The sequence below is a fragment of the Poromitra crassiceps genome (assembly GCF_964638095.1).
Source record: "Poromitra crassiceps genome assembly, chromosome: 3".
Lineage (NCBI taxonomy): Eukaryota > Metazoa > Chordata > Actinopteri > Beryciformes > Melamphaidae > Poromitra > Poromitra crassiceps.
In genome coordinates this window covers 79,718,016-79,732,508 of record NC_139625.1, presented here as the reverse complement: position 1 = coordinate 79,732,508, position 14,493 = coordinate 79,718,016, and the positions used below count along the sequence as shown (strand labels likewise).

Here is a 14,493-nt window from a genome sequence, read left to right as displayed (position 1 = left end):
TGTTGAGGAAAAACGTTTGATTTCTCTGCTGGCTTCTCCTCTCACATGCAGCCTGTCTATCTACTCCTCCAAGCCCAGGCGCTAGGGTTGCCTAGCAACTCACAGACTGACAGGCAGGCCACTGCGCACAATGCAAAAGATTGTCTATCTCTGAGGCGATTACTTACTCTGTAGTAAGCGAGGAGAGACTGAAATCGCGGGACACACTGTTTATTTTTTGAACGCCGCCAACATGATTACCGCTCGCTCCCGCGAGATTTGTGTTGGCGGGAGTTCCGTCCCGTTGCACCCCTCCAGTTGCATTGACTGGATACAGGTTTGAAAAATATTACAAGCAAATCAAATAAATCGCTCTTGGTGTGTAAGAGCTTAAAGAGCATGGTGCAGGTTGGAGACCACATTGCATTAATATGTGGGAGGGGTATTTTCGTACTAATCATGAGCCCAAAATGTAAATTCATAAGAACGCATTCTTTAACCCTGCTTTACTACTTTGGTTTTGTTCAGGAGTGGAAGCTGGGGAAGAGGAAGGCAGAGAGAGACGAGACCATCGGCCCCATGATCTTCAGCCTCGTCGACTCAGAAGGTCCAGAGCTGGAGCCTGCAGACTTGTAGGTGCACACACATACACGCGTTATTATGAATGCCACTGTGTGTGGCCAGAACACGCCATACACAGCATTCAAGCGCCAGGATTGGCCAGGCAGGCGCCCATGCAGACTGTTCTGACTGAGTAGTGCATCAGGGGCTCTATCGTCTGCCCCAAGCTATTTTAGCGGCTGCGGCTGCGACTGACTTGTGTCGGTCAGTGGTATCGTCCCCCCCTCGCAACTGTCAATTTGGAGCTGCACCACTGTGCACCAAGATAGCAAACAGGTTTGCAGCTGAGATTGCGCGCGTAGCACGGCTTTGGATGTGGCAGCGCTCCAACTAGTGGTGGTCAAAGGTCAAGGTCACTGTGACCTCACGACCGCTCGTTTCATGCTCGTTAACGCGATATCTCGAGAACGCCTTGACGGAATTTAATAAAATTTGCCTCAAACGTCCACTTGGACTCAAGGATGAACTTATTAGATTATGGGGGTTAAAGGTCAAAGTTCAAGGTCACTGTGACCTCACAACCTCTCGTTTCATGCTCGTTAACGTGATATCTCAGGAACGCCTTCGCGGAATTTCTTCGAATTTGGCTCAAACGTCCACTTGGACTCAAGGATGAACTGATTACATTTTGGTGGTCAAAGGTCAAGGTCACTGTGACCTCACGAGTGCCATTTTCAAGCTCGTTAACGCAATATCTCAGTAACACCTTGACGGAATTTCTTCCAATTTGGCTCAAACGTCGAGTTTGACTCAAGGATGAACTGAATAGATTTTGGTGGTCAAAGGTCAAGGTCACTGTGACCTCACGACCGCTCGTTAATGCGATATCTCAGGAACGCCTTGACAGAATCTCATCACATTCGCCTCAAACGTCCACTTGGAGTCAAGGATGAACTGATTTGATTTTGGTTGTCAAAGGTCAAGGTCACTGTGACCTCATGAACGCCATTTTCAAGCTCGTTAACACAATATCTCAGTAACGCCTTGACGGAATTTCTTAGAATTTGGCTCAAACGTCCACTTGGACTCAAGGATGAACTGATTACATTTTGGTGGTCAAAGGTCAAGGTCACTGTGACCTCACAAGTGCCATTTTCAAGCTCGTTAACGCCATATCTCAGTAACACCTTGACGGAATTTCTTCACATTTGGCTCAAAAGTCACAAAATTAGGTTATTTGTCACCAAATACAGTGGTTAACAGTGTGGCTAATCAAGAGGCCAGGTAATGACTCAGCAACACATTAAATGATTAACTTCTTCTTCTCCTCTGATTGGATCTCTCCGCAATTCATCCCTCCCTAACATTTTAGTCTAGGTTTTATTTGTTGACGAAAATGTCAATAGATTTCCTCATAGTTTTTGTCATCACAATTTTGTTTTTATTATCAATCAATCAATCAAAGTTTATTTAGAGTGCAAAATCACACCGAGGTGTCTCAGTACACTTCACAATAACAACAGAACAATAAAATCAGGTAAGGCAATACACAGAGAAATATTACACAGTATAATCATTAGGGCTGTGCCGATTCACTTATCTCCCGATTCGATACTATCACGATACTTTGGTGCCGATTCGATATATATTGCGATTCACGATTATTGCGATTCTACGATTATTGCGATTCGATATTACGATTTATTGCGATTTTTGTTTATTTTTTTCTTTTATTTTTTCAGTTTGTTTGCTTTTTTACACTAGATTAGAACATGGGAAAAGTTGAATCATACACTAGAGACTGTATATTATATATCATGAGTAGGGCTGGGCGATATAGTTAAAAACAGGGGCGGACTGGGATCATAATTCAGGCCGGGCATTAGATACCAAGCAGGCCAGGCCGATATGGGCCAACGCGCGTGAAATTTGGGCCGTTTGAAGCCAGATTTGGGTCCAATTTTACAATGAGATGCACCCACTTTAACCCTGAAGTGTAATTATTACTTCAGACTAACTAATAAAGTAATAAAACCACTAGTAAACCAGTAGGCGGCGCCTGGCCTGCTGTTCAGTGAGTGGCCTGACTGCAAGCACCCAAAAAAAAAAAAAAAATTTTTTTTTTTTTTTTTTTTTTTTTTTTTAATTTGCGATTATCGATTCTGGAATAAAAGATCGATCCAAAAAATCGTGACATTAAAAATCGCGATACTTAGGTGAATCGATTTTTTCCCCCACCCCTAATAATCATCATCAAATATAGTGAGTATCTATGTCAGTAAAGTGACATATCAAGTAACAATAATCATAGCAAATATAACAATAATCATAGCAAATATAACATTCAATAAAGTGCTATTGTAAGTCATATGACTGTGCAAATAAGTGTGTTTTGAGCCTGGATTTAAAAACTTCGACTGATGTCGCTTGCCTAACACTGGGTGGAAGCTTGTTCCAGAGGTAGGGTGCCCTGTAGGAAAAAGCTCTACTGCCAGCTGACTTTTTCTTGATTAAAGGGACAGTAAGAAGGCCTGTATTTTGGGAACGGAGGGAGCGTGAGGGGATGTACGGGATGATGAGATCTGAGAGATATGAAGGGGCAAGCCTGTGGAGGGATTTGAACGCTAGCAGGAGCACCTTGAAGTCTGACCTGGCCTGGATTGGGAGCCAGTGAAGGGAGATCAGGGCTGGAGTGACGTGATCAAATTCCCTAGTTCTAGTTAGGATTCTGGCGGCGGTGTTTTGGACAAGTTGGAGTTTTTTTGTAGCATATTGTGGAAGACCAGAAAAAAGGACATTGCAATAGTCAAGTCTGGATGAAACAAAGGCGTGTACTAGGGTCTCGGCATCAGACATACTCAGCAGGGAACGGATCCTGGAGATGTTACGGAGATGGAAAAATCCTACCTTAGTGATTTCCTTAATATGGGCATCGAACGAAAGTGCTGAGTCAAAAATGACGCCAAGGTTTTTTACTGTGGGACACTGGGGAATCACACAGTCAACAACAGTTAGGGTAAGGTCAGTAAAAAGAGGGAGTTTGCTTTTTGGGCCTATTACAAAAATTTCTGTTTTCTTTGCGTTTAGTTGTAGAAAGTTATGCGACATCCAGTTGGTGACGGAGACTAAGCATGATTTGAGGTTTGAAATTTGTGAACGATTATCTGATGTAAGCGGGATGTAAATCTGGGTGTCATCTGCATAAAGGTGAAATTGAACCCCAAAGCTCCGGAGGATATGATCAAGGGGCAACATATATAAAGAGAAAAGCAGATTATTATTAATGATTATTATTAATGATTATTATTAAGCAATTATCTGTTGCCAGCAGCTCTATAAGTCGGTCTGTCGGTCGGTCCACAAAACCAATGTCAATGGAGTGGATGACATCACAATGGAATGGATGACCTTTTCGTCAATGAAAATAGGTTGTTGACGAGAGCTGTAACAAAGCAATGGTCCAGCTCTAGACCGACGAAAAATGAGAGGAGGATCTCAGAAGACCAGCAGGGACAGTATGTAGGGAAACAGTGGATGGATAAATCCAAAAGGAGGCGGTAATGCAACATAAAATATGCCAACTGCCATAAAACACCACAGAAGAAGAAGGTTGTTGACAAATGTTTTTCATTGTAGTTTTTGTCAATGAAATTAACATAGGGGTGTGTGTGTGTGTGTGTTTGCAGGGAGCAGAAGTGTGAGCAGTACAGCAGGTTCACGAAGGCGATGGACGACGGAGTCAAAGACCTGCTGACTGTGGGAAACACACACTGGAAACGCTGCACCGGACGTGAGCACACACACGCACGTTTTGTCTAGATTTTGTCTTAATGTTATTCCTACAGCCCCTTTTCCCTAGCCGCGCCCCGTTCCTTGACCCTTAATCGGATTGGATCTGCTCCCAAATGTAATGGGTTTGTCTTTGGCCCATGCTACACCCTCCCACCAACTTTCAGGAAAATCAGCCCAGTAGTTTTTCTTTTTGGTCTAAATTGCACCAAATTTGACAGTGCACATCCTTGAGTCGCACCAAGTGTGAAACGGTTCTCGAGATATGCGAAGGAAACACGCACATACACACAAACACACACACCTACGTACGCACGCACACACACAGAGATTTAAAGTGTGTGTGTGTGTGTGTGTGTGTGTGCGTGCGTGTGTGTGTGTGCGTCTGCACAGCGCTGCCTAAGGAGTACCAGAGGATCGGTAAAGCCTTTCAGAACCTGTCAGCCGTCTTCAACACCAGTGGATATCAAGGTAACGCACCGCTCTGTCTGAATGGCTCATACAGCCCAGTCTTAAACAAGAGGGGTTATTTTCCAATAATGCCCGGCTCGCTGTATGTACATTATCCCGCTTATTACATGGCTACTTACCAAAGAAGTAAATTATTTAGAATTTTGAATCTTGAACAATTGATTGATTGATTGAAACAATTTATTTCAAACAGTTAAAACAATACATAAAGTGAAGAAAAACAGTAAACATAACAGTCTAATAGACTTCATCAAAAGGAGAATACGTAAACTCAAACATAAAAAAGGCGAACTGTTTGAAAAGGGGCAGGAAGAAGCCTAGGCTTATCGAGTCCTGCCCCCAAATCATTCATAAACAAATTCATACATCCCTATATTATATGCATATCCCAACTCTCACGCTCCTCCCCACATGCTCATGCATACACATACATACATATATATGCATGTATATACACAAACGTACACAAACTTACCCATACACATACATCATAAATCCACCTACAAATCCCTATCAATACCCATTCCCAATAATACAATCCAACATTACCCCAAAAACCCAATGCTTTGATATCAACCTGTGTTGAACCAATGCATCCAAGAATCCATCCAATGTACACAACAATTCTTTACAAAATGTATATTACAATATAATATACATCATGTACACCATATTATACATTATATGCATAATAACCTCATTACACATACAATAATTTTTAAACATATATGTATATTAATGTACAGAATACACATCAGACCAGGTACATACACCCACCAATAACACAGTAATTCTCTGCCAGGAAGAAAAAAATGAACAACAATGAAAAAGCACTTAGGCTACACGAGAATACTTTTTGAGATCTGAGGCTTTTCATAAAACATTTGGCGCTGTAGGACGGCCAGGCCTAATGCTGCTGGAGAACACAGTGACATTTTGTAAAGGGGCACAGTGAAGTGTGTTGTGTATGTGGGGGGGGGGGGGGGGGGGGGTAAATGAAACTGGAATCATCCCCCTTTATTATTTCATAGGTAATAACAGCAGATATTTTAATAATATATTGATTGCCGGACTGGAAATGTGCCCAATTTTTATTTGAGGAATCTGGTTTTGGAAAGCTTTTAAGAGATGGAAAGTAACTAAGTACGGTAGTACAAATACTTCGTTACTGTTGGATTTTCAGGTATTTGTACTTTACGGAGTATTTATTTTTCTGATCATTTTTCCTTTTAACTCCCTACATATAAACACAAATATCTGTACTTTCTACTCCTTACATTTTCAAAACAGGCTAGTTACTTTAGTTTTAATGCACGACAGACAAAAATTATGTAATGTTGTTTGTCTCTCGCGCTCTCCCAGTTTTCACATGTTATGTGCACCTTTTTTGTGGAAAAATCATATCACACAAATTATTAATCAAAGTATAGTCTCTTCATCTTAAAACGAGGGAGGGCATCTAAGTTTAATAGTCTTCGAATTATATTAATATGACATGAGTTTCAGTTAGTTTGCAGTAGTCTGACTACCTGGAAGCAAGCAGGCTGCGGGTCTAAGCTCTGCCATTGGTGCAAATTACATTTCAGTCGGAGTGGAAGGGAGGGATTTCCGCTCCATGCATGTCGCTCTCAAATGCCTCCGTCGCTGTGAAATAACAACAATGCTACTGTAGCTACAGTAGCAAGCTAGCAACCTACATGGTGAAAATGGCAACTTTTGACGAAGATTTGGATTGTGCAATAAAGCAGGCCTGCTTGGTACTTTTGGTGGATGGTTCTAAGGATAACCGTCTGTTAGCCGTCTGTTATACAGAAATAACAGACTATGGAATGCTGTGATTGGCAGGTGTGTGTGTGTGTGTGTGTGTGTGTGTTGTGCAGGAGAGGCGACTCTGACCGACGCTCTGACAGCTGCTGGCAAAACATATGAGGAGATAGCACAGATAGTGGCAGAGCAGGTAACACACACACACATGCATGCAAGCACACACACACACACATACACTCACACACACCACACATGCACGCACACACACACACACACAAACACACGTTTCCTTCCTCTGACTATCACTCTGTTATTTCCATGGTGGTTAACCTCTGACCTTGTTGCCGTGGAAACCCGGTTCCTGTGTGGTTGACCTTGTTCTGTCCCTCCAGGAGTTTTTTTGTTCTTTTTTTGTGTGTTTTACAGCGGCATGTGATTTTCTTGCTGTAAAATTGCAAGAACTGACAAAAATTGCAAGTTGAGGAACCTGTTTTGCCGTTTTTGCTGAGAAATCGCGGAAATGTTGAAAATTTGCAAGCCCTCGCAAATATTGCGGAGATTGGTTGAATTTGTATTAATTATTGCGATCACAAAATCGCTACTTCCTGGAGGGACTAGTAATCCACTTCCTGTGTTGTTGACCTCTGACCCCTCCAGCCGAAGAAGGATCTGCACTTCCTGTTAGAGACCAACAACGAGTACAAAGGCCTGCTGGGATGTTTTCCAGAGACCATCGCTGTACACAAGGTACCACACTACTACACACTGTACATACACTGTGCACACACTGTAGACACACTGTACACAAGGTACCACACTACTACACACTGTACATACACTGTGCACACACACTGTACACAAGGTACCACACTACTACACACTGTACATACACTGTGCACACACTGTACACAAGGTACCACACTACTACACACTGTACACACTAGAGATGCGCGGGCTGCAGTTATACGCTGACCGCGGATATCCCGCCCCGTGGGCGGGGAGGATCATAAAAATAAACATTCTGATTCTGATGGGTTGCGGGTGGGTGAAATGATGTATCATTAATGAGGAACATTAATATTAATTACGTTATCTAGTCTATGAACGTATTTTAAGCTTAATTTTTCATCAGGCACATGTTAGCCGCCTATTGTTAGATGGCAAGGACCCCCAAGGACGCAAGGCAGTAGTAAACAAATAGCCACGCAATGGGATGCCTTCTTTCTTAACTCCTTATGGTCAATGATGTCACCAGAACGTCAGACAGGAGTCTCCACTGAAGACGCATTGGAAGAGAAGATGCAACGCGCTAGTATTATTTTCCCATAGAGGTCAATCCAGTCTTGATCTAAACTTAAGGCTATAGCGTTAGCCTAGTATGCTACAGGAGCAAGTGCTGGACTGGATTATAATACAGCATGGAAGTTTATTTGGAGTGGACTGCAGCGATCGCACCGGCGGCAGCAGAAACAGTAAGTTCATCTACCCAAATCGCTCATTTATAGTGTTGTGAAATGTCGGGTGCACAACAGGCGCGGATCTATAAATAGTACGAAATAATTTGCGCAGATTTATGGCGGGCGGACGGTTCATGCATACACGTGGATTAGGGTGGCATAAAAGCTCATCCGTGCATCTCTAGTACACACACTACACAAGGTACCACACTACTACACACTGTACACACACTGTGCACACACTGTACACACACCGTACACACTGTATACAAGGTACTACACACTGTACACAAGGTACCACACTACTACACACTGTACACACACTGTACACAAGGTACCACACTACTACACACTGTACACACACACTGTACACAAGGTACCACACTACTACACACTGTACACACACACTGTGTACACACTGTACACAAGGAAGGTACTACATCTACAATAGAGTATCGCACTTCCAGGTTCTCTCATCTCAAAGTCAATGGGATTTTTGTATGGGGATTTTGGTTAAATCCCTGAAATAAGGTCTGTGGACTGTGGTTAACAAAAGTTCAGTAACATCTCGATTATGTTAAACCCCCTACGAGAGCCCCCGTAGTCAAGGAGGGGCGAGGCATCCTGCGCTGGTGGAGGAGCGGAGGGAACGGTGAGAGATTTGGAGCTTGACCATAGATTGTAGGTACCGAGGGGCTGTCTGGTGTACTGCCCTGTAGGCCAGAACCAGTGTTTTGAATTGAATGCGTGCCGAGATGGGAAGCCAGTGAAGGTCCCGGAAGAGGGGAGTGACATGAGAGAATTTGGGTTGGTTGATTACCACACGGGCTGCAGCGTTCTGAATGAGCTGAAGCGGTCGGATGGCTACAGCAGGTAGCCCAGCCAGAAGAACATTGCAGTAGTCCAGGCGAGAGATGACAAGTGCCTGGACCAGGAGTTGTGTCGCTTCCCTTGTGAGAAACGGACGGATTTTGCGGATGTTGTACAGGGAGAACCTGCAGGAGCGGGCAGTTGCTGCGATGTAGGCTGAGTTGGACAGCTGATTGTCGAGGGTCCTCGAGTGCCCACCGCCCGGGTGGGGTCGTCAAAAGGTCCTTTCTGTGTGGAGTTTGCATGTTCTCCCCGTGCCCCCTGGGGGTTTCCTTCAACCCTTGGGATCTGTTAGTAAGGAAATCTAAAATCCAGCCAACAAGACATGAATCCAGACCAAAGGAGCACATACGTTTTTGGACAAGAACATGAATGGTATTGAATGCAGATGAGAAGTCAACAAAAAGCGATTCTTGTGTGTTTCTTACTGCCTTCAAGATGCTTGTAAAGGAGGTTCAGTAAGGTGGCTGTTGCATCTTGCACGCCTCTTTTCGCTCGATAAGCAAACCGAAAGGGGTCGAGCAGGCTCTCCGTTTTTATTAGGAGTTCTGCTTTTTCACTTTTCCTCTGCTCCCATGGACAAACATTTAATAGACAGAGACATACACTCTGTCTATCAAATGTTTGTCCATGGGAGCAGAAGAAAACTGTGTTGCAAGCTGTCTTTTCTCATTTTCTCATTGTTTGTTAAGTCATGTGTAACACACTATATCAATAACATCAAGTTATAACTGTACTTTGCACTTGGACATCAAGGAGCAAAGGGGCAGGTGCTCGAGCAGTCTCTCTCCCCCCACCCACCCCACCACATGCCTGTAACACAGAACCAAGCTCGTTGTGTGTGTGTGTGTGTGTGTGTGTGTGTGTGTGTGTGCAGGCGGCCATAGAGAAGCAGAGGGACGGCGAGCGTTTGGTGGCAGCGGGGAAGATCAGCCGAGAGGAGAAACATGACATGAAGACGCGCCTCAGCACCATGAACTACTGTCTGCAAGGTACACGCACGCACGCGCACACACACAGTGCACCACACACATTCATGCATGCACACACACACAGTAACCCGACCCCCTTCCTCTGTCTCCCCCCAGCTGAGGTTAATCATTTCCATAGCAACCGTATCTATGACTACAACCGAGTGATGCAGCTGTACCTGGAGGGACAGGTCCACTTCTACCAACAGGTGTGTATGTGTGTGTGTGCATGTGCGTCTGCGTGTATGTGTGTGTTGTTTATTGTCTATTATTTGATGTCATTTCTTTTTGCTATAAAATTGCTAACCTGACATTGCCAGATGGAGGCGGTATTGCTTTCACAAACCAAACCGCACTCACGGGATTTTAGATCTCGCGAGAAAATCCAGCTTGCTTGCAAGGTTTTAAAATTGTGGGAACTGGCAAAAAATTGTAAGTTGAGGATTTCCCCCCCTATTACCTAACTGTTCTCAAAAATTCCAATGCATTTAGCAAAATTGTATGTGACTTTTTTGCGGTAAAATTTTAGGAACTGGCAAAAGTTGCAAGTTGAAGAACCCCTGCTATTGCGGAGATTGATTAAATTTGCATTAAATTGGCATTAATTATTGCGATCGTAAAATCAAATTTTTCTGTTGAGAGTGACATACATACAATGAATACAATATTAATGTATTTAATACAATATATTTATTTGTTTATAGTTTCCACACAAAAAAATTATGTCTGAATGTTTCTTTCTCTCTGATTGGCCAGATCGCTGAGAAGCTGAGAGAAGCCCTGGGCCAGTTCACCACAATGTGAACACACACACACACACACACACACACACACACACATACACACACACTTTTTCCAGTCTTTGAAAAATACAAATTTGAATTATATATATATTTTTGTTAAACACATTAAAAGGTTCTAGAATATAATGCAGTTAAAAAGGTTATATGATTCAGTTAAAGGTTCTAGACTGCAGTTAGCTTGGAGATAACAGGATTCTCAACCTTTTTCATATCAACAACCCGTGGTTTCATCCACATTAGGGTTACAAACCCCATGTGATGACACTGTGTCTGTCAGACCCAAATCTGAGAATTTTATGTTGTCAGATTTGATTTAGTCCAGAACTCCATGACTCCATGTCTGTATTGCAGGTAGAGAGAAAACAGAGAAACTATGATTACGACAGTCATTCTTCTACACTAGCAGAATAACTGTCCCTGTGTGACTGGTCATTTAGTCAGGCCTCACTCACAGAGTTGGCATGCAGCCTCTCCTCTCTCTCCCCAGAGGGTCTTCATAGTCCACTTCAGTGGCTGATTCCAACTCCGCTCAGCTGTGTACTGCTCCAGAGTTCACTGGCTGATTCAAACTGCACTCACCTGTGTGCTCCTCCATTCTGCCGCTCTCCATCGTGCGGAACTTGTGTTGAGGCATTTTTGCCTATTTACCATTAACCTTTTATTTATACAGGGGGAGTCTCACTGAGAGCAATGCTCTCTTTTTCAGGAGTGCCCTGTTCACATTCACACACACATTCATACCTGGAAGCTGACCAGTACAACCAGTCTGATCTGCTGGCCACGATCAGCTTCACTGGAGCAGTTGGAGTTAAGGGCCTTGCTCAAGGGCACCTCAGTGGTGGTAATACAATGAATTGTTACCTAATTCAAAAATCTGGCTCCGTAAGGTCACCCGCAGGGGTGCTCTTTACACTTCCTGAAAGATTCAGCCCGATCGCACGTAAAATGGCTCCCAACTCACACACACACACAGGCACTTCACATTCTTATTATATAGCACGACTGAATTATTTTATCCGCATTCCAGTTAGCACAGGGCAAACAGGAAGTTAGCACAGGGCAAACAGGAAGTTAGCACAGGGCAAACAGGAAGTTAGCCGGCTCGCTCTACGGAAGTCTGGTGCGTATTCAAATGGCAACACAAGAAAGTCGCCACAGAGAAAGAAAAAAAAAAATGGTCTACTGTGGAATAGACGGTTTTCACAGAATTGTGTGAGGCTGTGCTTTACAGTGACTTTACAACATCTCTTAAACATAAGAGATAGTGCTTAATTTGACCTATCTTATTTCCTGTCAGCTATTGTATTTGCAAACACTGCAACAGGAAGTAAGCTAGGGGCAATTTAGAATGTTTATGTTGTTAAGTTAAAACCGTCTATACTGAGAGTTATGTGGAGATGTGGGTTAATCAACATTGTGGGAACGCGTTTGGCTTGAATGTAACGCATGCTCATTTCTACTGTATGTAAAACATGCACTAGAGCTTTAACAAGATCAGTTTGTTGGCAATCTGGGAACCCAACGGTTAAAAAAAAAAAAAAAAAATCTCTAGCCTCTGGGGGCAGGCTCGTTTGAATGCATGAATAACCAGAACTCAAGGGACTCCGGTCGGCAATGGAAGAAAATCTTTGTCCGCTCCCTGCAAGCTCTGCCATTGGCTCAGACCGACCGGCTCTGACCATTTATGGATTTCCTTTCCGGTCCCTGCATGTCCCTCTCAAATCCCTCCATCGCTATGAAACAACAACAACAACTACTGTACTACTACTACAACTACTAGCTCGTTGCTAATTGCAAGTAGCAACTTGCTACACGTTGAAAATGGTAAGTTTGACTACACACCGTTTGACTCTCTGTCACGTCCACTCCATTTTGATCGGGTAAAGTGCAGCATGCGAGCCTGCCCCCTATGAGTGCTGTTATTCTGCTTTTCACGGAGCTTGCGGACAGATTTTCGATGCAAGTCGAAAGTCTGTCTCGAGAGATTAGTTTGTTGGGGACCCCCTCGAACCCACTCAAGGACCCCTGGTAGTCCCTGGACCCCATGTTGAGAACCACTGCTATACAGTTGATGGGATGACTGAGGGAAATATCTAGATTTAATCCAGCTCCTCTCATGCAATAATATTTAAAGTTTAAAATGTTTAAACCATTTCAAAATGGACAAATTAAAAAAGGCCCACAGGAGCCGGCAGCAGCTGATGATGTCATACTTATTAATCTAGAGCTGTGATGTCACCTGATGGTCGATGCAGTAATATCTCCAGCCTAAGTGGAAACTGTTAAATCCCTCAATAATGTGAGAACTGCTCGTTAAAGTTATGACGTGTTAAGTATTTTATTACATTTCAGACTCTTTTAAAGGGAAATGTGTTCATCTGTCAGACATTTCAAACACTAAACACTCAGTAGAGAGCTAAAGTCATGCCTACTTCTGGTTCAGTATACGCACGCACCACTGTCAAAAAGAAAAAAAGAGTGGTGGTGAACGGCGACAGACAATACTTTTTTGATACCGTTTGAATTGTGCCATGAAGTCCACCTGTGATTTTTCCCCAATTTAAAAGATAACTTTGCAAGTCAAGATAATCTGTTTGTCAAAAAAACTGAAACATAATCTGTAGTTTTGTATGAAACGGCTCAATCATCTACATCTCTCGCACCTCATGGCACAATTCAAACGGGATCAAAGAATTATTGTCTCTCGCCGATCACGACCATTCATATTTTTTCAGATGCTGGTGCATGTAGACCGGAAGGGGCGGGACTTCTGTATAGAATCTGCAGCTGGGTCTCTTTAAACACTAATTGATACCCGATAACTCAGAGCAGATCCAAGTCTTGAAGTAAGCGAAGTCGTCCGGTTTGTTTCATGCGTTTTAAGGAAAATCTGATTTTTCAGATGTTTTTTCTGACTAATTAATGGGTAACACTTTACAATGAGGGTACATTAATTAAGGGTTAGTTAATGCTTAATAGGCATTGACTAACCTCCTATATGGCTAGCATTGACTCAGTGACTTCATGCCTCAACCCAATCACAATACTTTAGTTAACCTTAGTTCCTCGTTTGTAATATTATTACTCACTATTAAAATGAATCTTGAATCTTAACATGGCAACATTAGTAAATTATTACGGACCCCCATTTGAAAAGGTTTTGTCCCAGGGTCCCCATCTGATAAGATTTTCACTTTTAAATGTTTCATTACATAAAGTATAGGAAACCCCTATCCAAAGCACTCACACATTCTGTCATTGTATTACTTACTGTATGGATGGTATTATAGTGAAAATAAATTATTCTCCTTTTTGTTGGGGACCCCCTGGAACCCCCTCAAGTACCCCTGGGGGTCCACGGACCCCACATTGAAAACCACTGCTTTACTTAACTGTTATTAATGTGCCCTTATTGTAAAGTGTTGCCAATTAACCCACTCATTAAGAGGTGCTTCACAGTGTCACTTGTTGCTATGGAAACACTTTAACATTCTCTACTTTGTTGTGTATCTCTTGTTGTTGTGTCATATTGTTTGTTAAGTCATGTGTAATACACTACATAAATAACATCAAGTTATTACTGTATTTTACACTCTGCTCATTAAAGTCATGTTTGTACCTCTGCAGTGTGTTGGCTGTTGAGATGAGTTTTCCTAAAGCTTCAGAGTGCAGCACAGCGCCTCCTGGTGGTACTCACCACGTTATGAAATAATAATAAAAATTATTTCAAAACGTAATAAAAATTACGAGACTGTAATTTTGGAAGCAAATACATAGCCGGAACTAACGTGGCAACTAATGTTACTTCTGTCAATCCTCTGCTGC

The 14,493-nt window shown here is 42.8% G+C and overlaps 1 protein-coding gene across 1 annotated transcript in view; it reads left to right on the top strand.

Moving 5' to 3' along the window:
• The window catches only part of LOC310773294 (sorting nexin-9-like), a 52,254-nt gene extending 37,970 nt beyond the window's left edge, over positions 1–14,284 (top strand). The window contains exons 11-18 of the mRNA XM_083633175.1: positions 508–611; positions 4,227–4,330; positions 4,723–4,800; positions 6,681–6,757; positions 7,225–7,314; positions 9,772–9,886; positions 9,983–10,074; positions 10,622–14,284. Coding sequence (XP_083489301.1) covers positions 508–611; positions 4,227–4,330; positions 4,723–4,800; positions 6,681–6,757; positions 7,225–7,314; positions 9,772–9,886; positions 9,983–10,074; positions 10,622–10,669 — 708 coding nt within the window. The 3' untranslated portion in view covers positions 10,670–14,284. The remainder of the gene's footprint in view (positions 1–507; positions 612–4,226; positions 4,331–4,722; positions 4,801–6,680; positions 6,758–7,224; positions 7,315–9,771; positions 9,887–9,982; positions 10,075–10,621) is intronic.
• Positions 14,285–14,493: the final 209 nt, after the last annotated feature.